This window comes from Limanda limanda, chromosome 13 (genome assembly GCF_963576545.1).
Source record: "Limanda limanda chromosome 13, fLimLim1.1, whole genome shotgun sequence".
In the NCBI taxonomy this organism is placed as follows: domain Eukaryota; kingdom Metazoa; phylum Chordata; class Actinopteri; order Pleuronectiformes; family Pleuronectidae; genus Limanda; species Limanda limanda.
Window position 1 is genome coordinate 10,562,630 of NC_083648.1, and position 27,099 is coordinate 10,589,728.

The window sequence follows — 27,099 nt, forward strand, 5'->3', positions numbered from 1 at the left end:
TTGTAAAACAAGAGTCGGTCGTCGAGTCACGTCGGGTTTGAAAATGCATTCGGAAGTTTTTTCAAACAAGCTCTTCACACGATTAATTAATAGATCTGAGGATTAACAAGGCCGTATGGTGGTAGGATTTCTTTTCTACAGACCTCCCTGAGCTTGGAGAGGCGGAGGTCCGGCTGCGTGAGATTCAAGGAAAAGTTTTAGCAGCAGAGAAGGAGGCTGGTGTAAGAGAGAGGAGGACGGAGGAGGAGGAGGAGGAGAGAGGGATGCACACTGGTAAGAAGAAGAAGAAGAGGGCTACGAGTAAAAGACAAGCTTGGGACAGCTCAGGAAATTGAAGTGGTTAGTGCGCACATGTGCTTTTGGTTAGAGCAGAGGGAGAATACGACTGGACACGGGGTGTAGGGCAGGCAGACATGGGGGGGGGGGGGCACTGGTGTGGTAGTGAATCTCGCAGTCGGGCCAGAATAGACGTGAGTGGGGTGAGGATCGGGGGGGTTATCTAGACTCAGCGAGATGATGAGTGGGCGGTTCTATGTCAGAAGGTGCTGGCATGCATTATTAGCAGCATGTAAACGGGCCATATAGTTCTGGCTCTGGCTTTTTGACTTTAGCTTGGTCAGCAGAGACGAAGTTTGCAGTCTGTTGCTCCCCATAAGGGAAGTAACAGCAAAGTAAGAGTCTAGTACAAATAAGAGGGGGGTTGGGGGGGGGGGGTTAGACGGCGCAGAGGGCCCAGTTTGCTATGGCTGAGATGAGAAACTTAATCCATGGGCACTTACTACATCCAATTATAAAAGAAAAAGGACATGAGAAGAGTTGATGGTTTTTTTTCCACAGTGCTTTCTTTGATATTCCTTTGATCTTTTTTTATTTGGAACATTTTGGGGGAGCAAATATAATTTCTATGTAGTCTTTTTTATTTTTCTCCTTTGCCCGTGGTGCTGTGTGAACGAGACGTTTTCCATTTCCTCCGACGGAGGCAGGAGTGGTGGCTTGGGTGCGTTTCGAGCTACCTGTCTCCCTCTGGTGGACAAAGTGTGCCTGGCAACATGCCTCCTAGTAGTGAGAGTGGGTGTTGCTTTGCATCAGCTGTCGCATACTTACTGTGAAAATGTTGGAGCGGCGCTTCGACTGCTTGCGGATGGGCGTGGGCGTGTTGGAGGCAGCTATGGTCTCAATGCGCATCTCCCGCTGGCTTATGCTGGGGGTGGAGGGAACAGAGGAGGAGTAGTCGCTGAACGCACCCCCACCATTGGCCGCCTGGGGAGAGAGGGAGATTAAGAGGAACCGACAGAGAGCAGAGGGAGAGAGAGAGCAGAGGGAGGGAGGGAGGGAGTGAGATTGAAAATCAGAAATGGAGAGTGAATAAAAACAAACAAGCAGTTTAGTTACGGACATATTTAATGTGGACAAGATCTTTAAAAGGTCCAGTGTGTAGGATTCAGATGAAAGGATCTATTGGCAGAAATTGAATATAAAATAATCCTATTGACGTTTTCACGACTGTGTTTCATTTAAATTGTAAGAATTGTTTATATCTTTTTTTACCCTAGAATAGTCCTTTATATTTACATACTATATATTTACATCAGGAGCGAGTCTCCACTACGGAGGACGCCATGTTTTTTACAGGAGCCCAGACTGGACAAACTAAACACCTTTTGAGTCTTTATTTCAACTGAAGGCTGCCACAGGTTCTCTGTCATGTTTGGAAGTGGAGGGTGACGTGACGGGTATTCAGCTGCAACATGACACTTCACCACTAGATGTCACTAAATTCTACACACTGAACCTTTAAGGGACACCTTTAAGGGTTATTTGGATTAAAGGTACATCAAAAGCACAGTTCTGTCTATGAACATTTCCCTCTCACCTGGTTGATATGAACAGAGGGGATGGATGCAGCAGGGACTGATGAGTGGCTGGGAGAGTTAGGGAGAGATTTGCATGGACCAATAGACAGCTGCTGCTTTTTCCTCATGGCCACGACCTTCTGGGCAACTGGAGGAGAGAGAGGCAAAGACACACGATGCTTTTGACTTCTCATTTGATCCAATAATAGCACTTTTATTGTGGTGAGAAATCATTGAGACTATAGATTTCAGCAAGGAATAAATACTGACTGACTTCAGGCAGCCTCTGTTATTTAAAAGTCAGACTATAGGCGTGTATAAACCTACACGGCCACTGGTTTTAATTATACACACACAGGAGGGTGAAAAACCTGACGAGGACAAATGTGAATAACAAAATGAGAGCAGATGCTTGCATATTTAAAGGGGTCACTGAGAGGTTTTATGAGCGTACCTGTGGGTGATATCCAAACAACAACACACCCTCCACCAGCATCATCAAAATACCAAATGAGGGAATAATTAGAAGACTCGTGCTCATCCCTCCAGTAGATTCAGAGTCTGTGCCAAGTATCACTAAAGCTGCTCTGGCTTCAGTTTGTGCAGACAGTGTATCTCCTTGTGTGTGTGTGTGACACTTGTTTCCAAAACAGTGTTTTCTAGGTTGACCTCTGACTTGTTTTGTTTTCATGGGAAAACATGAAATACATGGTGAGGAGGGAAAAGAGCAAAAGGTGGATCAGCAATTGGAGAATGTTTAAAATATAAAATAGGACACAATCTGTTTGAAATGCTGCATTTGTTGAGAGCTCAGAACCCTAATGTAAAACATCCACTCTGGGTCTTTCTCAGATATATAGATTTTAGTCTTAGTTTTCAAATATGAGCCAATATGAAAACTTGTATCTTACAGAATAAATAAATAATCTTATTTTTTGAATTCAGGTTCTACATGTGAATCCGCACAGTGATTAGTACTGTCGCCTCACGTGCCTCCACTGATCTCGTGGGTGCAGGTACTTCAGCTTACTCCCTCAGACCAGAGACAGACAGGGGTCAGGCTGATTGGAGACTCTAAATTGACCATATGCATGAAATGTGAGCATGAATGGTTGTTGGCCCATAACCCTAAACATAATGGATGGAACTAAGTACTTTATACAGTATTTGGTTGTATTTGAGTTATTTCTAATAAAGAATCAATTGCATTTCTTTGCCATAAACATTTGATATGATGTCTTATAGGAATCAGCTGATATATTGGTATTGGAAATGTTTTACTCCTACACATCCATATTGATCGTGCTCTTCTATTAAAAGTATTGAATCTCTTACATCATCGAAGGATCAATCTGCCTAATCTTATTTGGTCAGAGAATAATATTGATAATCAGTACATTTTGTCTAAGGAGACATCTGCCTGGTTTTTAGCTTACATGCTGAATTTCAATGACATTTTCCTCCTTATGATATTATGGATTTTCACCCTGCTTAGTTTTCTAAACACACACACACAGGATATAAACAGCAGCTGTACCTGTGGGTAAACTACTGTGTGTGTGTGTGTTTTTGTGTGGATTCTACACAGCGTTTGCAAATGTCAGTCATGTCCACACTGGGCTGAAATCCAAAAGAAAACTATTTTCCATTTCCCCCCGAACAGAACGCTATCATGAACCATATTAATCCAATAAAGCACAGCAAAGTAAGCAAAGCTAATTCCAGTCAGACGCAGAAGCATCTGAGCACATTATCCCAACCACCTCGGGCCATTTGTTTTCCAGTCAGGTAGCGAGCAGCTCACTGCTAAATGGCTTATTCACATCTCCGGGGGGAGGGGGAAAAAAAGCTACCTCTATTTCCAAGAAGAGTAATCACACCATTTGTTTTTTTTTGTCTTTCACTCAGCTCTGCGGCGTGATGTTAACCAAATGAGACTATTGTCACCATCCGAACAACCTGATTTGCCGGTTTGCAGTTGGTACGATCCGTCGTTTAATTCATGGCACACTCCAGTGAGGGGTGGAGTGGCGAGGGAGGGAGGAGATGTTTGGCGGGCGCGTGACGTGAATTAGCACCGAGGGGAAAGAGAGATGATTTGAAGTTGGGCCGACAGCTGGGACCATGATGCCCGGCTGCCTGCTGCGGCGCGGCGGGAAAAAGATACGGAAAAAGATAACGCACAGTGCAGAGCGACTTCTACCAGCAGACAGCCAACACTCCATCTCTTCTAATCATCTCAAAATGGGCTTCAGGAAACAATTAAGGCGGGGAGGGCGGGGAAGACAACACGTCTCTGCATCGACAGTCGATGAAATGCAAAGTGAACATTGTGTTGCATATTCAGATGTTGTGCGGCGGGATGACGAGCTCTCACAGGAGCCGCAGCCTTCAGGGGAGAATGTGCCACAGTTTAAGTAGCCGAGTTTCAAAATGACACTTTCATGACTTCAATTATGGATTCCGGGGGAAAAAAGGAAGAAAGTTTTCAGATTCTTTTAAGAGACATTAAAAGTGAAATTCCCCATTTATCAGCAACTGCATATTAACCAGTCTCTCTCTCGCTTGGAGCGGCACATTTGTATGCAAACCTACATCATGGGTTTAGCTTCCATAATTACTTGTTGTAGTGTTTGACGATTGTATTGAATTTAATTGAAAAAAGCAGCGGCAGAATTAATTGAAGTGAGCCTTTTAATGTCTCCTCAACTGTTCATAAAAGAACACTGCCAATCACAGCTGCTGAGCGGCAGCACACAGGGAATTAATGCATTTGAATAAACCTTCATGTGAGTGAAGGAAATGTATGTGACTCGGGAAACTCACAATAGTTAGAAGAACATGAAGGGAAACAAATCACCAGCAGTGAATTTTAATACCTGCTCTACTCATGTTTAACAGACTGACGCAGAAGATTAGAACAAAAATGTTGATTAAACATTATATTGATGTGATATTTTGTCAGAGGGGATAAGTGATTGATTGGCTGATAGCTTTTAACTCACCTATCTAGACTTGAGTTGAACAAATCCTGTATCCTGGGTGTGGCTTTGTCAAGAAATCAACCTACAATATTTAAATTTTTCTGAAATAAGACTGATAAAAATGTATGATGGTGATCAGTTAATAAACACAGCCTTTGGTTCAACTGCCTTTGCAATGAGGGACCTGGCCTGGAAATAAGGTACTAAACTGAAAACTCGGACTGTAACCGAATAAGAATCAGTATAGATAATCTGTCAATAACCTCTTTGATGAATTGGTTTTGTCTGTAAATATTACGGAACATCCTCCAGCTTGATTGAACTTAAGGAGACTGGTTGGTCAGAGTGGAGGTACGTGCTCTACTAAAAGCCTCCACCTTGTTGTTTCCCATCTATCACAAGTCGACCCCATCAGACGCCCCCCCCTCTCACCGTCCTGGAAGACTCTCTCCACATTCAGGCCGTAGGTGGAGCAGGTCTCGTAGTAAGTGCAGCGCTTCAGGTCATTTGACAACTTCCTGGCCCGCGAGTCATCGATCACTCGGGGGTTGGCAGCACTGATTGCATCTGAGAGGACAGGATAAGAAGATAAATGTTACTCAAACCTTTAATATGATGGATATGGCTGCAGGGATTCTATATTTGTGTTAGCGTCTGCAAAGTGTTAGATCGTCTGTCTGCACCTGTGGCTCCCTTGGAGCCCAATTATTATTTTGGATTATTTTCAGACACATTTGACTTGACGTCGCATTGATGTGTTTCTAACAGTGTTTGTACTACAGAGATTTACTGAAATAAGATACTGACAATCAGGCTCGAACACACGTCAGCAGGATCAACTCATTTTTAATCTTGAATGGCATTTCATGACAATAAAGAAATTAAAAGAATAGAAATTAATGTATTAATTAACTAATGTTGTGAAAACGTCATAACCTGATCATAGTAAAGTTATCAGTGTTATCGTTGTATTATTAAAAAGTATGCTGACAATGTTATAAAAGTACTGATACACTAACTAAAGTAATTTCAACACGTTTGATATTAAATCAATGTATCTATTATCAATAAAAGAAAATAATGTAGCCACCACAAAATATCAAACGTGCAACATTATCTTTAAATGAAGAAGACTCTAGCTCGAAGAAGTGTAATTATTATAAAAATCTAATTTGTAAGTCATTTTTTGAATATGATGATGGCAGCATATTAAACCAGTGTTTTCCACTGTTCAGTTTTCAGCCAAGTAGGCTGATTGTGTCATGGAGACTTTGTTGGTTCTGCACAGTATCAACCATATTACCACGATAATAAACCATGATTTTAATACTGATAAAAACTTGATCGGTACTATTAACCACAGGTAATGTTACGATGGTTTACTATGAAACTGGCAACGGTTTCAGACCCTTATTGGATCCCGTATAGTATAAAGACGGTGTAAGAACATAGACTACTTCCTGTGCAAGGAAAGTATCACTCAATTTCAGAGGAAGCAATATCTTGATAAAACAGAAGTGTGTATCAGATCAGATCAGACACCTTGTGTTCCAACGAGGACCATGGGGACCTCAGCTGTGTTCCTGTAGCTGGAGAGGCGCAGAAAGTAATTGTAGACCGTCTGGAAGCTGATCTCATCCTCCAGGCTGAAGACGAAAACCACCGCATCCACCCAGGCAGCGAACTGAGGACAAAGCAGAGGAGGTGACGTTGAATCACTGTGAAAAATAAAACCTCATTACAGCACGAGAACATTCACACAAATTAACGGTTTGTTTTAGAGCCACCGCGCCGCTCAGAAATGTGGTTTCGTGTCCGTACGAGTAATAGAACTTATTACTAGTTTGGAGCCGTCGTGTTCCGACAAACAGCTTCAACTATTTTAATGCGGAAACTGAAACTTCCAGTATCAATATACAGAACATCGAGTTATAAGTGAAACAGGGAAATTAAGATGTTGAAATGAAAAATATGTGATACATTCAGAATTTACACATGTTTTCTTATGACAACTGTAGTTTCAATCATTTAAAACAAAGAAATGAAAGGATTGTATGGGGGTTTAATATACTGTCTTGTTGGTTATTTATTGATTTTTCAAGAACGATTGCCTGAATGCTTTCATCAAACATGTATATCAATATAAAGACATCTGAGCTGGTTTTTCATGCGTCTTATCTTGTAATGGCAGTTCACACATACAGACAGAAGGGGGCAGTGCAGCAGAAGCTACAACCCACTGGCTGGGCACCGTCACCAGGTGGCCTGACAGTGAAGAATGGAACCCTGCCACTGAAGCCCTTTCTGTTTTATGTATCCCCTCCGCTATCATAATCTTGGAACCATTCTATCTGCACTGTCGCATACATTCATAATCTCCACATACTTTACGATCAAATTGCGAGAGGTCCCCCCCCCCCGGGCGGAGGAAAATCAATCCTAATCACCATCCATTCTCAGCCGGAGCAGAACCCAGAGTAGCCCTAACGGTGACAATCAAATGATAACTATCCCCCTTGTGTTCCCCCACTTCTTCAAGCCTCCGAGCCACAACTCAGCTCAGCCTCCCTGTGAGTGGGAACATAACAGAGGCCTTTAATTATGCCACTAATTACACAGTCAGCCGACAACCGAGCTGAACTCACTCCTATTCCCCGATCTCACAGGGCGAGATGATGCAAGTGTAAATGTGAGCTCGGGTACCTGTGGCTGCGGCGGCTCGTAGACACCGAATGATGAATTCACACCCAGATCACATGTGACAGGAGACACTGAATCTTATGAATGAAGCCTGCAGCGGGTCGGCTTGTGTTCTCTCTGGGGCGCGTGGCTTATTAGATTCTTTTCTAATCTATGGACTGTAGGTGCAGCTTTAAACAGCGGGGACAAATAGCTCATAGTTAAGAAATGAAACTCCAAAATCCAATAGAAAACTCAACAAGCCCTAATAGTCACGCTCTGCCACATATACCACGTTTTTGCGTGTTAGCAAAGTAAATTAAGTGTTGAACATTAGGCTTTGCTAATAAAAAGACAGGGGAAAGCTAAAACACTCCCAAGACAGTTGTTTTCCAGTGGTGGGAAATAACTACATTAATGAACTTAAGTCTGGTGCATGAACCTGTATTAATGTTTTATACTTATTCTGCTACTTAGCAGAAGGAACAAGAAATATTGATTTTAGAGCTCAAACAATATGGATTCTTGGGCATTATTCACTGCAGGCTGCGGGAATCAACCCTGTAAATGAAAGGACATAAAAATGTCTATAACACTGAGAGGAACTGTGGAACTCAGTGATAGGTCTGTGTGACTTGTCAGATCACATTTGATGCAGCAGTTGTTTTCATTGATTTTAATAAAAATGTATTTTAGCAGCTTTATATGTGATTTCACTCGAATATTTCCAATTTATGCTGCTTTCTATTCCACTGTACTCCAGCACATTTCAGAAGATAATACCACATTTCTACTCCATAACTTATATTTGATAGAATTATTTAGTAGTTACTCAGTCACACAGAAGTTGTTTATATCAATGTCAAAACAGGGTGATGCAGATACTGTGCAATCAGAAAGTCAGAATGAATATCAGCCTATATTCAGAAAGCATGGGCACCAGATGCTAAGTTGATTTAAGCCCTGGATCATCAGTATGTGGGAGGTAAGACCCAACACTGTCTGGAAAAAACATGGAATAACTGAGTGTATCTGACGGCTGCTCCGTCATTTATCAGGACTGGATTAGTGGGAAGAAATTCCTCCATTTATCACATTTGAAGAAGCATAAACCGACTGATCACATTATCAATAACATCCCACTCGAATACTCTTCATATTTCACAAAGTAAAGGGACGCATCCATATCTGCTGCACTGTCCCTTTGATCTCACACACACACACACACACACACACACACACACACACACACACACACACACACCCACACAAAGATTTTGGCTCAGATTGCTCATTGATCTGTTGCTGCCCTTTGAGTGCTTTAGGAAGAAGGACCACAGAGCAGCGTCACACTGCTCCAGACAGTCCTGCAGAGCAGTGACGCTCTGTCTGTGAACGGTTCCCATCTGCATCACAGTCTGCAGTCTCATCTCTGGACCCTCGGAGAGAAGGAACAGCGGTCGTACCTGCAGCTCTGGAGGGCCTCCTTCATCTCGGATCAGAAGAAGGTAGCTCTGTCCGTCCACCACGATTTCTTTCTTGAACCGTCCACCTGATGAAGAAGAGGAGAGATATTTATTTCAAGAGTCAATTAAAATTCCATGTTGTTTACGGCCGAGTACTAGCAAAAAAAATGCTGTCTTTCCAGAGGTACAACAACACATCACCAGTTAAATTAACTATATGTTACTATGACCACTAGGAGTCTCTCGATCAAAACAACAAGAGACCGGGTTGAATGCAGTTTTGGTCTTCACCACCATTGCAGATGAAAATCTACCTGATGAGACTCAGGGATACATCTAAATTGGCAACACAGTATATGTCCGACATCCATGAACGATTCCTGATTCAGTAAGGTGCTTATTGAAGTCATTCCTTGTTCAAGGTTAGCGTTATAGCTTTGAGCTGCACTTTGACAAATTGTTCGTTGTTCAATCCCAATGTGTTCGTATATAGGTGGCTGTTTGAATGAGTACTGACAGGAAAAGGGCCAATCGGATTCCAGCTAGGACCAGTGCCCCTCTGACCCTGCGTTAGACAGTCATTCATTGCTAGTGACCACTTCCAACAATGGAGGGAGATAATAGCTAACTGGCTAGTGGAGGGTTTGTTCCTTCCTCATACGTCGGTTTCCCTGTAAGTTGTAGCGGAGAAGAGTAAAGCCACAGGTAGCGTAGATATGGTAGCGATGAAGATGACACATCCCGTTCCCTTGAATACGTTCAGGGATTTCTCAGAGTTCCAACATTGTTGGAAACATGAAGGAGAATTTAAGGACAAGATATATATAATATACGTCTAGTCATTTAAAGGAGAACTGTAACATTATATTTTCAATCGTAAAATAAACCATTTTTCCTCAAAGCACAGCTCGACATGTCTAAGAAAAAAGTTTGGTGAAGTGAGTTAAACTGCAGCTTCTTGATTTTCCTCAAAGTGTTGCCGTTATATGATCATATGCCGACAGGAAGCCAGGTCTCTCCGGAGCCAATTATACGGACGAGAAATCCCCGTTTAGCATGTCTAATGCACAGCTGCTGAGCGAACGAGTTCAGCGCCACCGCCGCGAGTCCTGGAAAGACCCAGCTCTCACTTTACAAACACCATCAGGCTGCATGTACACTCTATCCATCACTTCACTGAGTGAGCTACACTAGTGAAGAGATAGGAATATTGGAATAAATTAACGCATGGATTAAAATGAGAGGGAGGGAATCAATGGGAGATCAAATCAGAAATCCTCTGAACTGGTGTGCCTCGTGTCACACCATGTCTACAGGGTAGTAGTGAGGAGCTGACACTTGGCCGCAACGGAGTGTTATGCAACCTCTTCATTCCCTTTCAGATTCAAATGCATATTCCTTGCCGCTAGTAACGCTGGCTGCAGATAAACAGCAGGCTGATGGGAGAACTCCGCAATAAATTAGATTTTGCATATAATCTGAATAGTTTTGGGATCCTATGGGGATTAGGAACATTTACATTAGAAAGCATTGGAAGCTGTGCCTTATGAATGGGAAATATGATGAAAAAAAGCAAAGGAAATATCCAGACATGAATAAAAGGCTAAATAAAATTACACCTGCTATATGTTTCCAGGTATTTCACAAGCAGATATGTTTGCTAACATCTAGAAGCACTGATCTCACATCATAGGAGAGATATGGAGGGAAATACAGTAGCTAGTTCTTGTCATTTTGAATAGGCAGAAAGATTTCCTGTCTGAACAAGCAAATACGTATCACTCGAGCCAAGCTTCCACCCGGTTAAGTCCACTTTAGCCCGCTTGGCAAATGGGGGACTCTCCCAGCCTTTTGCACCAGCTCTCGAGCCCGGGAGGATGCTGGTTGTGTAACAGAGAGAGAGAGAGAGACAGAGAGAGCGATAGAGAGAGATTCATGAACCACCAGCCAGCTTCTTTTTTCTCTCTCTTCCACTGAACTCACACAGCTTTGGAGATTCAGACAAAGGACTGAGAAACTACGTGTCTGTGCGTTTCTGAATCCTGCTCAAAGGGAGAGAAGAGATGAGGAGGATCTCATTACGCCGAGACCAGATTCATCACAGTTTGTGTGGACGCTGGCAGCGAGTCCTGCATGTCACGCCGGAGAAGCCTCACTGAAACCAGTTTGTGTAACGGAGGCGTGCGGATGTGGCGAAAAACACGCGTGGAATCTGAGGCAAATATTTCAGTTACATAATCATCCAGGAGGCCGTTGTCTTAATTTAGAGCCGAGTTGATACAACGCATCGAAAAACTGAAAAGCAGCGCTGGGAGTAAAATGCAGCACACTGTCAGGCTCTTCTCTTCCTCCGACACGGTGAGGAGTAATGATGAATAATTTAAACGTGTTGTCAAAGCTCACATTAAAATAAGGCGACTAATAACCGTGCAAACTGCCTACAGAGAGACGGTGAGTCGGTGGGCACGGTTTAACACGCAGTGAGCACACTCTGCTTACCACGAGGCTTAGACCTTGACACAGAGCCACAATCCGACAGAGCTCCATCCGGTGTTGCCATGGCAACACACCCCGGTACCTTATTTTTTTCAGATATCATAGCAAAAGCCCAGGAACAAAACACTGACGAGAAAACACACAAACACACACACACACACACACACAGGCATGGCTGCTGAACCTTCCTCCGCTGGGCAAAGCTTTCTGCAATGCAAACGCCCGACCTGAAGCAAAGTCATGTGTCAGAGCACATAAGAAGCAAAGGGCAGCTGCTCATCATGAGACAGGTATGTTGTATCACAGCAACACGCCGCCGTGCAAGAGCTCACGTTTGTTCCTTGATTACAGCAACAACACTCGCTCTGTTTTTCCTGCATTTTTCCACCATTGATTTCTCGAGGACTAATTAAGCTATGAACATTTTCCTCCCTTGGTGCAGTGAAATGCCAGAAACTAATTATGCACTTCATGTCTCATCCTCGCTATAATTACTCGTAAAATGAAACACTGCAAAACCCCTCAAAGATCATCAGCTAAGTCTGGGTTTGCCAACATCTCTGTGCGTATTTCGAAGGAGAGGACGTACCTTTCGGGGCCAGAAGGGGGCGTTCTCAGTATGATTTTTGCTGATAAATTCTAGGATATCAGATTTTCAAATCTTAACAAGTTAGTTACAACTGGCGTGGGGGGGTCCCTTCCTGCAGATGAGACATACGGAGACATGTTGAACCGGCTCATTCTCCATCAGGACACCCAGGAAGTTAATGCTTTACGGCTGTGATCAAAATCTTACATCTGAAGTCTCAGATAATTGATGGAGTTCAGTTTTACCTTCATGCGGAACCTTCACATCCCTAATTTACTGGGAAAGTTACACTTTGTCATTATCTCACCAGTGATAGTGGAGGAACGAAATGGAAATTCATCAACTGAGCCACACCAATTATAAATGCTGGCATCGAGAAGCTTGATATAATCAAACACACAACAGGCTAATTAGGAAAAACACTCTCACAAGGCAAACTGGTGCCATGCGTCATGTAAACATCCTAATACACACGTCCTGATAAACCACCCATCTGAGCAGAGGAGCAGTCAGAGCCAACTCCACTTTATTCTGGTGAAAAACAAAAGGAAGCTAATTTAGCAGTCAGCGGGTGTCTGTATAATTTGACTTTTGAAAAGCATCATCGGGCGACATCATCGAGCCTCACGTCACTTCACTTTCATTCGTCAGTAAAAATGTTATTTCACACAAGCTGTGAGGTAAATGAGCAGCGTGATAATGACATTAAAGGAGCCACACTTCACTTTGGGATTGAATCAGCTCCTCCTGACCATAGACTGTATATATAAGCTCCTGACCCTTCACCTCCAGGAGACTCTTACCTTCGGGAGACTCCTCCTGCACGTACGTCCCCGTCAGGTACCGGTGCACCAAGGCCGACTTCCCACTGGACAGATTCCCCACAATGCCCTGCAGGGACCAGAGCAGAAATACAGTGAGTATGACATGTTCACAGCAGAGGAAGGAGACATAAGAGACCATAATGGTGACCTGAAAAAAAAAACGATCTCAGCACAAGGTGTTCCTGGAGCTTTCAGCCTTGCTCAGCAATTTCCTCCACTGAGCGAGGCCACAAATTGTGTCAGAAGAATTTGTAAATACAAAAAATGCCAACCCTATTTTTGTCAAGCTCTTTCCGAGGTCAACAGTGAACATTTAACGTCAATCATAAAAGTGGTTTTGCAGGTTTCAGCCCATTATTGACTTTTTATTACGGTCAACAACAAAAAAAACTGCATCTAGGTGACAAAGTGATAAACATTAAATCTTCACCTTCACTTAACTGCTCCACATCAGCAGTTTCCCTGTACTGCCACTGGCAAGTATCGTTTTTAAAGCGTCAAAGAATAGATGATTTCCGGTAAAGTAGCGTTAGTGAGAGCTAGCCAAAACACTTCTAATACTTATAATCTTTCATGCTGGAAAGTCCCACATTAAAAAGGCATTATGTACAGTATGAAAGACATTCATTCTGAGGGGTGGCTCTAGTCTTGCTAATTACAAAACGAAAAAAGCAACCATCACTTCCTTACAGGGTGGGTAGCATACGGCTGTTAACATATATAATGTTAGTTGTGATTTTTGAAGGTATCTCGACGTCTATATGTATGAACTGTAAAATGTTGCACACCTTTAAACTTGATTTTTGAAAAGTGCTGTATAAATAAAGTTTTTTACACTTCTCATAATAAGATGATAGATCTCTATCTTGGTGTGTGCAGCACTATTTGCCGTGTCCTCGTGCTGTGGTCCATCTCGTCAGTCAGACCTCATAGTTTCAGTTCAACTTATCTTTGACTCTTAAGTCTGTGTACTTGTACGACCTTTGTATGGAGCACATGCACCCCCATTACAGCCATAAATAGAATTATTTATTCATCAGCGTGGGAAGTGCTGGTGTACGATGTGCAAAATGAATAATGGCCTAATTTTAAAACCTCAAATAATCCACATTAGTATCTGCCTCAGAATTGCAACATCGCTCTGGCTGTAATTACCTTTCAGAGTTATGCAACTTTTACTGAAAATAGAAACGGGACTTATTCTGCTTCTGTAAATGTTGCAAATCAAATCAAAAGTACTGTATGCTTAGAAAAGGGTGGGCAGTGACGGAAAGTGCTGTTGTTTTGTAGTCGAGGAACAGAACCACAAAAGGGCCGGTCCGTTACACAGGCTGTGTGAGGTTGAATCATTATGAGGAAAGTCCTGTGGCCAACATCGATTTGGTTTCCACCTCTTCCCTGCTTCCTCTCCCTGGTGTCCGGGCCGAGCCCAACTACTGCAGCGCCTTCAGGGTGATGCATGGTGGAGGGTGGGCCGATGAAGCCAGCATGTCTGGGAAGAACAAAGGCTGCAACATGCCTCATCCCCTCCCTCTTCCTCCTCCTCCTCCTCCTCCTCCTCCTCCTCCTCCTCCTCCTCCTCCTCCTCCTCCTCCTCCTCCTCCCACCATCGCCCTCCTCTTCTCCGGATCATTAGTGGGTGTTAAAGTCAGGTATGGTTCTAATTATAGGGACGTGTGAGGCACAGGAGAACAGATCTGTTTCAGGTCTTTCCAAGTCGACCCTCTCCATAATTGAAGTGTATATATGGAGAGGTTCCCCCGGCAGAATTAACTACGCATACGCTTTAAGTTAGTAAAAGTTGTCAGCTATGTTCCTTGAAAGCTATGAGTCAACAAAAATCGACTTGAAACGTGGAGCGGATCCAGGGTTCCTGCTGTTTTCACTGCTTTGCTTTGTAACCTGCTGCTATATGGGCTTCATGAAATCAAATTGCCTCATCAGCGGGAAAGCTTTTACTCTCTTTCAACTCTGATGTGGGAATGTGAGTGTGCAGATTTCAAAGGAGGACGATCACGTAAAGGTTTGACCACGGTTGAGCTGCCATCATGAAAGTACAGGAGCCAGGGTGCAGCTGCACAGCTGGAGCAGATGTTTGAGAGGATTCCTCATCATTTCAAATAATAATTCGACCCCAGCTGCGATCATTACTATCTCAGTGGCATGAAAAAGAAGAAAATGACTTTGCCATCTTATTTTTTTTTTTTTTAAATCATAAGCCTCTGTTCAGTGTGACCTTATCGCTGAACAGCTACTCTGTGAAAGTTGAATCATGGAAACACTTAATTCAGTCTCTCCAGGTCCGTTTGGTAAACCCCTGTGTGCAGCTGCCAATTAACACCGTAGAAATATAAAAGGGAACTGAAGCATTTCAAGAGCTTGAAAGACGAAAGAAGAAAGTTTGTCTTTGCGCTCGCCGCTGTGAATCTCCCCCCCACACACCCCTCTTTTTATCCCATTGAAGTTTTCTCCTTTGCAAGGTGCTGCAACAATGAATTTACCTAACATGGAATTATCATTTCAGCTGGCAGAACGGTGGAGAGCAGGTTTTCAAGGCAGCTCGTCTCTATGGGTGGAAGACATTAAACCATGTGAGGATGTTAGCTGCGCATTTGGCATTGGCTCTGTGTGTGTGTGTGTGTGTGTGTGTGTGTGTGTGTGTGTGTGTGTGTGTGTGTGTGTGTGTGTGTGTGTGTGTGTGTGTGTGTGTGTGTGTGTGTGTTTCACTGGCTGCTGGGATCAGACCCAGGATGTGTCACTAGTCTCGCCCAAAACTGTCACTCATCTCGTGTCCTGCTGCAAGCAACCCTGCATCTCCATGCCAACGCATCCCATTAAAAATCACCCACTATACCAGCCAGGGAGGAAATGTCCGGCCAGTTCTCGCTCATGCAAAATACAGGACCGGTTCTAGATGGACAGAGAACGTGCTTTCCCACTGACTGACGCTGTGATCTCTCATCGGCGAGATGAAACCGTGCGAGGGGGCGAACTGACAGAGGGGACAGTTAGTAATTTGAAATGTTCTCTCACCACTTTCAGCTCTGGCACTGACCGACTCAATGTCCACTCCTGACTGTTGACAAAAGAGTCTGAAACGAGAAAAGAGGAGAGAAAGCAGGTTATTTCAAGCAGCAGTTTCCCATCTGACCCCAGCTGCAGGTACAGCAGTATGTCCCACTGGATGATGTAGTGATAATGATGAAGTGTCTTTACAGCTGCAGTTTGTGAGCTGTCATAATGTGTGCAACAAGTTCTGTGATGGATCGTTCAGCTGTAAAAACCGATATGATGACACCTCAGCAATCTTGTCAGGTATTTAGTATCTTTCCAACGACACACTGTCCTGATTTCCCCTCGTTTTTTATTACCTTTACACATAGATAACGTGCTGCACCCGGCTAACTGAAGCTGGAGGATAACAGTAAGGAAGATATTGCTTTTCAACCTGGTGCACTTTGACCTTTACTTCTGCCATAACCTCAGTTCTTTGTTTTTTTGCCCCAGCTATTACAATAAAATATTTGATCAGCGTAAGTAGAAAACCAAACAGCTTAACAAATTAGAGCTGCAATTAAAAGAGAATTAATAAATCAACAGGAAATCTATCTGCAACTGCCACTATTAAGGGGTCTGATCCAGAATTTTACCCCCACTCTCTTTAACATATTGAGATAAGGAGGTTTTGACATTTTCACGGATTGTCCAAGGGAATAATTCACGGTACTTGGTAAAAAAATATCAGCCATGGGAAATTTGGGGCATCGTGATTCATATTAAGGGGACTGTTGGATGTATGCGCTCTGTACTGAGTACAATTCTACAACTTGACAACCTATGAAACACACCAAACTAAAGAAGAACTTTGTGAAACACTTGTTAGCAGAATCTCTATATAAGGTTTCAACACAGAGCCATTCCTGAGGAGGATTTAGCTAATCCATTTAATAGACACCTATTAAAAGGTCCTGATTCTACTTGTCGGCTGCTTCCTAGTGACATTTCGAGACTCGGTAGTAGAGCTTTAAAAATGGCCAGTGGGAGAGAGTACTTTAAAGAACCACGAAAACCCTCAGGAGTAAAAAAAAAACTGAAAACAAATACTAACTCTGCTGCCAGTTTCCCACAGAGAGGGAGCACACACTGCTGGGTCATAACAACTATTAGAACGAAGGCCACCTTCCTGTTTTGGATCATGGCTCTAAAGCCTCCGAGTAGAAGATGCTATCTCTAATACAGGAGTGTAGACTTCCTGTCTCCAGGTAACAAGGTGTGCGGTACGCCCCCCCCAGGGTCTAAACCATAACAATTAAAGTTTAAATCCACCCAACAGGGGGCCCTCATTACTCTAAGCCTGTTGGTTGCAGCAGCAGCGGTTTCCCTTTGTGCCCTGGACAGTGAGAATATGAATAGAGTGACAGCGTAAACAGTCCAGTATCCATGCTCACTATGAGAAACATTTGTGTTTTGTCTATATGATTTATGCTTAAAGCACATGGGCCGTGACTCACAGCTGAGCAGACCTGAGCCAAAAATTCCTTTACTCACTACAATTAGAGTAAAAGGCCCCTCAGCTGAAATGTTTACGTATTTTCTGATCTCCCTTTACAAAGAGCTTTGTGTGTCTCACTCGTCGTGGGAGGGGAGACGAGTAGGACGGGCCTTCCACCGCGGTTCGTACGTGGGACAGAGCATCGTCTCTAAAACAACACGTCCCTCATGTGGAGCTCGGACATGTCGGGACATGATTGGAAGGCGCTCACCTGATTCGGTTTTAAAAAGCAGGAAACAAATCAGTGCTCTTCTGAGGTGATATCAGATAAAAGGTTGTCGCCTCATTTCCTTGGATTTCCTGTCGTTTTGTAAACTTCCATTAGTCCCATTATATGAAGGTTTTCATTTATGGCCTGTGAATGTTTTCCGTCACATAATTGGAGGGTTGGTAAAGATGAAAAAGTCACAACTAACAATTAGACAAACACATTGGAGGGTTCCAGTATTTAGTGTTTGCTGCGGTAACCCAACATTAACACAGAGGCAGCTAGGATAACCCTCAGTAGAGGCCCAACAGTCCCCTGAAATACAGACTGCACCAAATTTCACACACTCAGATATTAGTTCCCTAAATATGCCTGATTCCTTTTATGTAGATCCATAAATTATTTCCTGGGAAATTGGTGAAAACGTCCAAAAACCTGCAAAGCCCCATCTCCCAATGTCATTCCGAGTTCCGTAGTGATCTGTCCTGTAGTTTTATGTAAAGCTGCTAACTTCCAGACAAACATACACATAAAAACAGCAAAGATGTAAAAATGCACACTTCAGGTAATCAGACTCAAAGGGGACAATTTCAATCAATGACCAGTTCATAGAAAACCACGCAGGGAAACCGAGTGTCATCAAAGCCTCGGCAGAAATTGAATCTCTGCTCTGCTGACGAGCTTGTTCCCTCACCGCTGATCCTAACAACAGCACTTAGGCTCTCAAGGACATAAAAAGATAAAAGACAGAGAAGGGAAGTGGAAATGAGGATCTGTTATGCAAAATTGCAAAAGACTTAACACACAATCAAATCTCTCACTGTAAAAAGTGTATTTTTATTTTTCCCGTCTCACAAACAGACCCTACAGCATTGGGAACGTGCCCGACTCGCTGCCATCTTTATAGCAGCGGCAGCACAACCAGTTTGGTCGCCTGCTACAGAAAAGAAAAAAAGAGCCCAAATTGAAACCATGTGCTCCGTGTTACGTCATCCTTTAAATATGAGCATCCCCACATTACCGTGTCCCAGAAAGCCGATAGAAACAGGAAGCCCCCAGCGTGTGTACAGCTCACAGAGGACACCAGTGTCTTTGTCTCTGCGAGGGGAAAAACTGGGCTGCCAGCTTGTTTGTCCTGTTTTTCACTTCACTGCTCATGTCCACTCACATAAAAATGACCGTTTCAGTCTGAAGGTAGCGGAGCACAATCAACTCCCCCAAACCCCTCCCCTCCCCTCCTGCTCAAACTTATTCCATTTCACGAAAAATGGAAATGCAATGTGAGCAGAAACCCCGGCGCAGATGGTGATTGGAGTGCGGGCGCATGCACACACATGCACGCGTTGCCTAAATGCAGCGACTCCGGAGCGGTTTTGGGAATGAGAGGGGACAAGGCTGAGGTCGAAAAACTTCCACTGACTTTCCGACCGTGCGTTCCCACCGTCATAAATTACAGAGTGTGTTCTTAGCTGGCAATTAGTAATTCTACTTCCCCTCGATTTGCCAACCTCACGACCAACCGACATTCCTAGGTCGATCTACTTTCATCATCCACGTCTTTACAAAATGGTTCCGTAGGCATGAACCCCATAAAATGTCCGGACAATTGGGTCCAGACCTTGATATGTCACTACAGCAGGAGATTCTCCAGGTAAGACACATGCACAACAACAGGAGGATCTCCGGAGCATTCAGGTGAGGGGTGCCTGGGTAGAGTGTGTAGGAGGCAGGACATGACGTATGAATTCCAGAAATCAAATGTTATTGTTTACAGCAGAAAGACTCTGGCTTTGACCTTTCAAAGCTATTTTTCATACCAGAATATTAGTTTTCTTTTATTTCAGTTTTATGTCTGTGGCGCGCCCATCAACTCGCTGAGAATAAAACAACCTGCTGTATTCTCACATGGGCAAACAATCACACATCAGTCAGAGTTTCTGCAAAGGAGCTTGTAGGAAAAACTGCAGCTTAATATACACGGCGAACATCACAGTCGGAGCTTGTATGTCTCTTCCACCTGGCTCCCAAACATCACTCTGTTGTTTCCATCAAAGCAGGTAGGTGAGGAAAAACAATCACCAGAGAACAAGGTAAAAACATTTATGTCGTGCCAGTCTAATGCGGCCTGGACGCTCTGCCCTACTTAAAGCTCTTAAATCCTTGTGTTGTCTGCACGACGCGCATTGATCACTCCCCCCCCCCTGAAAATAAATTCGACATCCTGGTTCAAACGGGGTTCTAATTTAACACGAGCTTTGCAAATTGGGTTTTCAAGACGTGTCGCACAACAATGCTCAGGTTGATCGACTCCATTTGCGGAGCTTAGGGAGGAATGTGTCAGATTTAGCTCATCTGATTAGGGACACGGAACAGGACAAGAGAACAAACTGAAGGAAACAATCAACCGCGGATTCAGACGCTAACAAGTTTCAGACCCCACTCGAGTTCAAAGCTGATTCCACTGTTTGAAGAATTGTTGTCAAAAGCTAGTTTTAGTTTGGAGAACACCCCAATGCTACTCATCAACGGAAATGTAGAACAACATTTACCCGAGAGGAGACTTTTCCGTGGCTCATGCTCAATTACAAATTATATTTGGATATTTACAGATTTCCCTCCACTCATGTCCAGACTGTGTGTCACTGATTTTGTCTGCTTGTTTGTTAGTTGACAGGATAATGCAGGAACTACTAGATTTCCGTGACATTTGGTCTGGGGGGGGGGGAGGGAATGACCCAAGGAAGAACTCATTCAATTTTGGTACCGATGTGGATCAGGGGCGGATCTCACTTTTTCAACATTTTTGTTAATTTATCAGAGAATAATTCATGGATCTTGACGAAAAAATTGTCTCATGTTAAAGGGACTGATATTTAAATGTGGATTCATTAGAGGAATGTTGTTGAAGGGATGCGCTCTACCCCTTTCCCCCTGTCAGCACCCCTCCCCCAGGCCGCACTCACAAGTTATCATCAGGACGCATTTAAACTGAGTGTGTGTGTGTTCACATGTGTGTGTTTAGCGGTGGGAGGGCCGGGCTTCAGCTTTCTGGATTAAATTTAGGGAGCGAGCACTTAAGCAGGTAGCAACAGGCACAGAGTCCCACCCAGGGCATTGAACGCCTCACTTTGCTCAAGCTGATCGGCACTCCTACATTCCTGGTGCCTGACTGACTGACTGACTGACTGTGCAAAAGGGATAAATGGACGAATACAACCCGACACTGCACAACAAAGGTGCAGGTAACCTTGGTAACACGTCATCCACAAACACAAATAGACCGCGACAACAGGGTTGACCTCAGGACCCATGACAAGCTCCACATTGGCTGGAGAATGACATATCTGCTCGGCTAACTCAAAGGTTAGCTTAATGAGAATGAACCAAAGCACGGTGGAAGACGTCATTTAGTTGTCACGGACGACTAATGAGGCCTTTTAGCGTGACGTGGGGAAATCGGAGCTTAACGCAGAAAACGTAGCAAAATCGCACCTTTTAATTCACAGTTACAAATATTTGCCTCTGGTCTCCGAGCTCTTCCAGGCAACTGGACAAACGCACTCCTCTGTCAGAGTTAACCTTTAAACACAGTGCTTAAGTCCTCTTCTCTTCTCCCCATCATTATAGCATGTAAGCCCTCTTAATTTAGCTCTGCTCAGCTGCCAAACGCATCCCCATCACAGCCACTAACTGCTTTAATGCTACTGCTTAGAGCTGCGTGGCTGCGCCGGGCCAGCAGACAGCATTATCCAGTCTCTGTCCTGTGTTCGGGTGACACAGAGACAGCTCTGGGGCTGTGCTACGCCACTGTAAAACCAACCATTATAATGTGATCTTATCAGTCATCTGGTGATTCCAGTTTACTGTGCTCGCCCACCCATTTACTCAACTTCAAAACTCTTACGTAAAGCAAAGTAATTGCTGCGTAAGTGCAAACAAACAGGCGGTTCACGACACTGGGAAATAAAGAAGCCCCCGAAATAGAAATTCCAAAAGGACTCTCTGGAACCAGACGTTTTTGAACGCCGTCCAAACTCACAATTCCCCATGTGTTTTTCATTTGCCTGTCCGACTAAAGAAAAGAAGGAAGAAGAAGGGGGGGGGGGAGAAGCACATTTCCATGTTTCTCTTGAGCTGTGGCTTTCTTTGCAGTGCACAAGGAGCTAAAATGTGAAGAAAGGAACTGAGAAATAGATTCAGCAATCTTGCAGGTCTTACCTTGACCTTTGTGGGAGTCAATGCCTACAGGAGTCTCTATGGCGACTGGCTGTGACTTATTATTCCCAGCCGGGGGGGTTTGGCCAGTGTTTTTGCTCTGGGACTGCTGGGATTCACTTTTGCCACTGAATGGCTGCTCTTTCCTCCTGAAGCGGTTGGCTATGAGCTGCCATATGCTTGGTTCTTCCTGAACCGGTTTGGAGGACAGTTTTGTTGGACACAGGGGGACCTCCATTACCTTGACCTTCCCCCTGCTGTGATACTGAATGTACTGCATGCCCCCATCCTCTGTTTGCTCACTAGTGGCTGGGAGCATTCTCCCTGTGAGGTATGAGAAAGGTCGCGGAGGCATTGTTGTCTCCTCGGCCGTACTTTTAGTCCGAGAGTCGTCCTTTGACTCCCCCTCAGAACCAAAATTAGCTTTGTCCCGGGGCCGGGTCCTCCTGATTCGCAGACTGAGGCTCCGTCTTAAAGAGCTCAAAGTACTTTTTGGAGCATCAGTCTTGTTGATTTTGGGAGGAGATTTTTCTTCTTTCTCACTGTCCTTCTCTTTGCTGTTATCTTGGGGTGCTTTACCAAACAGCCTCCATCGGAAGCCCCCTTTGAGATAACCTCCATCACCTCCTGTGTGGCCGCAGCTCCTCTGACTGTCTATCTCGTCATCAGACCCCCTCTTCCTCAGCTCCAGTACTGTCATGCTGACAGGCCTGGGCTTTGAGTTCCTGTGGCGGAGCCTGGGGGTCTCCTCTGCAGCGAATGAGGGCCGCTGAGCCAGGAAAGAACTGAGGCCATCCACTGCCCTCAGCTCAGCCCTCCTAGTCCGGAACGGCAGGTTGTTTTCTAAAATACTTTCCCCGCTGAGGGGTTGCTGGGTCGCCAACAGAACTGGGCCTGGGCCTGCCAGCATGCAAACACTCCTGGGCCTCCGCAGCACTCGTTCTGGTTCAGGTTGAGAATCTCCTTGCTGCTGGAGTGGGTCGCCATACATGCTCACCGTCCTCCTGCTGACCGGGGCTCCATCCTGACGCGGCCTTCGCAACAAGGCCCGCGGCAGAGAGCTGTGTCCGGCGACCGAGCCATTTCCCCCAAAGACGAGCCCCCTGGCGTGGACGGTGACAGAGGTTAACGTGGAGCTGCGAACCCGATGCTCCTGTGTGTATTTCTGAGCAGCTACGTCTGCCACGTCTCTTCCTTGCTGTGAGGAGTTACCTGAGTTTTTGGAGGGTGGTTTCAAAAACCTGTCGGTCTTCATTTTTCCCTCCACCTCCTCCAGCTCCTCCTCATTCTCCTCCAATACTACCTCCTCTCTTTGCCTCCCGGCTCTACCTGCACGGCCCAGGGAGGGCCACTTGTTGAGCTCCTGCCTTGCCCTGCCCAGCCTGGGGCTTTTCTCCATTGGCACTACACTCATTCTCTCTCCTCCTGGCTGGCTTTTCTCCACCAGGGTGTGGATGACCCGGCCCATTCCACTCCCTGAGACCGGTGCATCTCCCTGTGTTTCTTTCAGGGTGACAGAGATGTGGTAAACGCTTTTCCCCTGCTGCAGTTGGTCAATAGTTGTACTCCTTGGGGTTGCATCCACCGCCCCACTGCTGAAGAATAGCATGGCACTGCACTGATTCACACAGACATCCTTATTCACACACTACTGCAGGCACATAGCATGTAGGCAAATGTTCACATCCTGCCTGGAAGTTGTAGATGTTGAGCTCATAAAGTCATTCATTGGACGGCCGAATTCCTATGCCAGGCATAATCCTTCACCTTTGACATGGGAAAAAAACTTCAAAGAAGTTAAAGTAAAGCCTGGCTGGCACCTGCATCCTCCGGCTCCTTTGCTCAGCAGACTCACTCAGCTGCTCTCTCCACACACTGTGTTCTACCTGTCCCACACAGGCAGACGAACAAAAGAAAAACACGGTATCCAGTCCTTGTTATGCAACAGAGGCAAATCTGTAAAAGCTGCAAAAGTTGCAAACTTGGGAAAAAAACGGAATCATCCTTCCTCTTTGGCAAGTTACGAACTGTGAGCATTCCTTGTTGTCGGTGCAGACAAACCCCTTAATCTCTGTGCTCTCTCCATGCAGAGCATGAGGGAGTGTGTCTCTGTTTGAACTTTCAGCTGCCTTCCAACCCCCCTGGATACATGGAAAACAAGGAGTGGATCCCACGGGCATTAAACACACCCCCTGAGCTGCGAGTAGCCCCCCCGAGACAGGAACAGACAGAGGTGAACATGCGATTGAGAGAAGACAGAGCTGATTACACATTGCTGTAATCAACAGAGACTGCAGCCCACAACAAAACAGCCATGAATGGGCTCTTTGTGTTCCCCTGACCTGTGGCAACTCACTGTACCGGGGGATCCCTTTTCATATTTAATGGAACAAGAGAGAGCAGCGCGAGCGACGTATTTTATTCATTAACCCATATTTTAACAATCACCAAAGTGAAGGATTGTGGTTACAAAAAGAAAAGCTCTGCCTCTCAACACAAACGGAACCTGTGTTAGTAACATGGTGAATCAACACAACTCCACAGAGAGCTTCCAGTGGCTCCCACTACACGGCCCACACACTGTGGGAGGGCTTCAGTTTAATACCAAGGCCGACCTGGACAACTATTTATGGTGAGGAAATTGAAGTTACCGTGGAATGAAATACTTCACTGGGCATCACATATCTCTACATCCACTCCCCAGGTTCTTCAGGATCAAACTTCATAGTGAATACTGTAGCATTTTGAGCCAGTGAGGAAAAAAAATCCTAAAGTAAACAGCTTTTACATGTTCCCACTCTTTTTAGAGGTGTGGTGGTCTCTGATGAGTTGCTGAATCCCTGTTTTATAATATACAGCACCAGCTGAATGAAGCCAGGTTTTACCAGCTCTGCAGAACTGAAACACTGCCCCTCTGTGGTCAAAAAGAGAAAATAGCAGGGAGGAAACAGAAAACGGGGGGTTTTCTTTCCTGAGGCCAAATTAATACTAATTCATAACATTAACGTTGCTATAATTTCCCTCAAGTATATTCAAGGAGCACTCTAGATATTATATATAACGTTATATATGAAAAGTTTCATTAGAACTTTTCCTTTGTTATGCTTATGAAATTATGCGCAGACCTTTCTTCTATTATTTATATATTAATTATGAATGTGTGTGTGCAAGAATCTGTGTAAGTATGTATCGGGTTTTTTTAGATAACTAATTTCGTTGTACAGAGTCGTGCAATGACAATAAAGCTTTCAAATTCTAAATATATATATAAAACTTGGAAACGGGTACAATTGAGTAGAACTGCTTGTGAGGGCTTTGGGCAGAAACCTAAAACAGAGTGAAACACTGGCTGTTGAGTCTGAGTGCGTCACTGTGGGAAATCCAGTATGACCATGAAACTGTAAAGTCTGAGCCCAAGCATCACAGCCGCTCCATTCAAGAAGTTGATTGAAAAACTCTACTCTTCGTAACAAAAGCAGCCTGTAGCCCTGTAATGGATGACGCACAGATCATTTCCTCAGGTTGAACAGAGAGAAAAGAAATACCATCATTTGAAACTGGCAGAATCAAGGTCTTTGCCATTTCATAGCTTCTGCAGCGTTTGCGTTCTTATCAGCCGACTGTCGGTCGAACAAATGAAAACATTTAAGATATTAAGGAGACTCACTGCTTTATGTTTTGCCGTGCACTGTAACCAAATGTACTATCAGGGCAAATCTTGCATCTTATTAGTGAGAGACTACGAACTATTGCCGAGCCTGAGCTGACTCCTCTGGCCTTTACCTGTTTCTAGGTAGTAGGGGTTCAGGATGATATGGGGCTCATCATCGAGCAAGCCGTCCTTTTCGCTCCACTGGCCCTGGTGGTGTCGATTTCTTCTTCGACCCCCGAAGCACAGCAACATACTGTAGTCCACCTACAACCTGAGGGACGTCTCCATGACTCACAGAACAACCATTCATGAAGAAAAAACGCCTGAACTATCAGGTGTCAGTCCAAATCTGTGGTTATCACTTGGATGTCCCGTCCTCCTGGGTTCTGTCTTCTCTCCTCAGCTCCAGCACGTCAGTCCTCTGCAGCTTTTTGTCCATCAAGTCTGTAAAAAACAACTCACTCTCTTCTGGCACTTGCATGGTGCCGGAGCCGGGATGTTCCCTCCATGCAGACCTGATAATGTGGTTACCAGCAGAAGCCTGATGAAGTGGCCCAGAGAGGCCGTGTGTCACGGTTCACATGGCAGTCGCTTCCTCCGGGTGATTGGTAATGCAGGTGTTGGTCAGCAGGGTTCTACATAAGAAACCCTGATAGGATTAAGGTTAATCCACTATCCTGTTGTCTTTGTTGTGGATCGGTCCAGAGGAAGCATGCGTCGCGGTAAATCCTCGGGATCTTAACGCGCTGACCAGGTAACAGAGCTCCTCTTGTCTTCCCCCTCTCTCCTCCTCCTCCTCCTCCTCCTCCTCTGTCCCGCAGCTAAATGCTTCTCCCTCTTGTAATAGTATCTTGATGGCAGCAGGGAGGGTTATTCAGAAAAACTGGATTGGCATGTTTCGAGGTTCCTGAATTCTTCTCCGCCTCCTCCTCTGTACGTGTTTACACATCTGCCCGGTTGGGAGCGGATGTCACAGCGTGTGTGTGTGTGTCACATACTCATCTCATGTAAGGGTCACTGTAACAAACATACTGCTGTTGTTTTGCCAACATGACTCTGACCCGACTGTGTGACTTCCCCTCGGGCTACATTCAAAGTCTCCACCAGCACAGAGGTCTTTCTGTTAATTTTGTCTATCACGTGTCTCATCATGTGTGTTACCACCACCACCACAGCCGTTATGGAAAATGCCAAAAGCTTGTTTTTCACAAATGAAGAACGCGGCGGGAGATTGTTCGGATCAGACGGGTTCACAGCGTGACACAGAAATCCCTCTACTTTTTTATTCATGGAATTTGTATTACTGCGAAAGTGTCTTGTTCAGTTTTGTGAAATTGATGTGGGATTACACCGAAATGAATAAACTAAACTACTTTCTTTATTTGATATGTCCTTTGTTATGAAGCCTAAAGTTTGTACTTGGCCCACATTTGTAAGCTAGTCTGTGTTGAATAAAGTAAAGGAAAGAATTATACTGTCACATATAGTCACATCATAAAGTAACTTCTAGATATATGCTTGTCAAATCCTGGGCTTTCATTCGAATGTGTCAAAGCAGCTTTAAGGGGCCGTGATAGTTTA

General features: G+C 44.5%; 1 protein-coding gene across 1 annotated transcript in view; it reads right to left on the reverse strand.

Annotated features, from left to right (window-relative positions):
* Nucleotides 1–25,770, reverse strand: part of agap3 (ArfGAP with GTPase domain, ankyrin repeat and PH domain 3) — a 74,484-nt gene extending 48,714 nt beyond the window's left edge. The window contains exons 1-11 of the mRNA XM_061084608.1: nt 25,650–25,770; nt 24,665–24,780; nt 23,687–23,752; nt 21,870–23,484; nt 15,925–15,983; nt 12,871–12,958; nt 8,983–9,068; nt 6,380–6,521; nt 5,270–5,404; nt 1,874–2,001; nt 1,105–1,260 (exon numbers count right to left, since the gene is read on the reverse strand). Coding sequence (XP_060940591.1) covers nt 1,105–1,260; nt 1,874–2,001; nt 5,270–5,404; nt 6,380–6,521; nt 8,983–9,068; nt 12,871–12,958; nt 15,925–15,983; nt 21,870–23,484; nt 23,687–23,752; nt 24,665–24,780; nt 25,650–25,770 — 2,712 coding nt within the window. The remainder of the gene's footprint in view (nt 1–1,104; nt 1,261–1,873; nt 2,002–5,269; nt 5,405–6,379; nt 6,522–8,982; nt 9,069–12,870; nt 12,959–15,924; nt 15,984–21,869; nt 23,485–23,686; nt 23,753–24,664; nt 24,781–25,649) is intronic.
* Nucleotides 25,771–27,099: the final 1,329 nt, after the last annotated feature.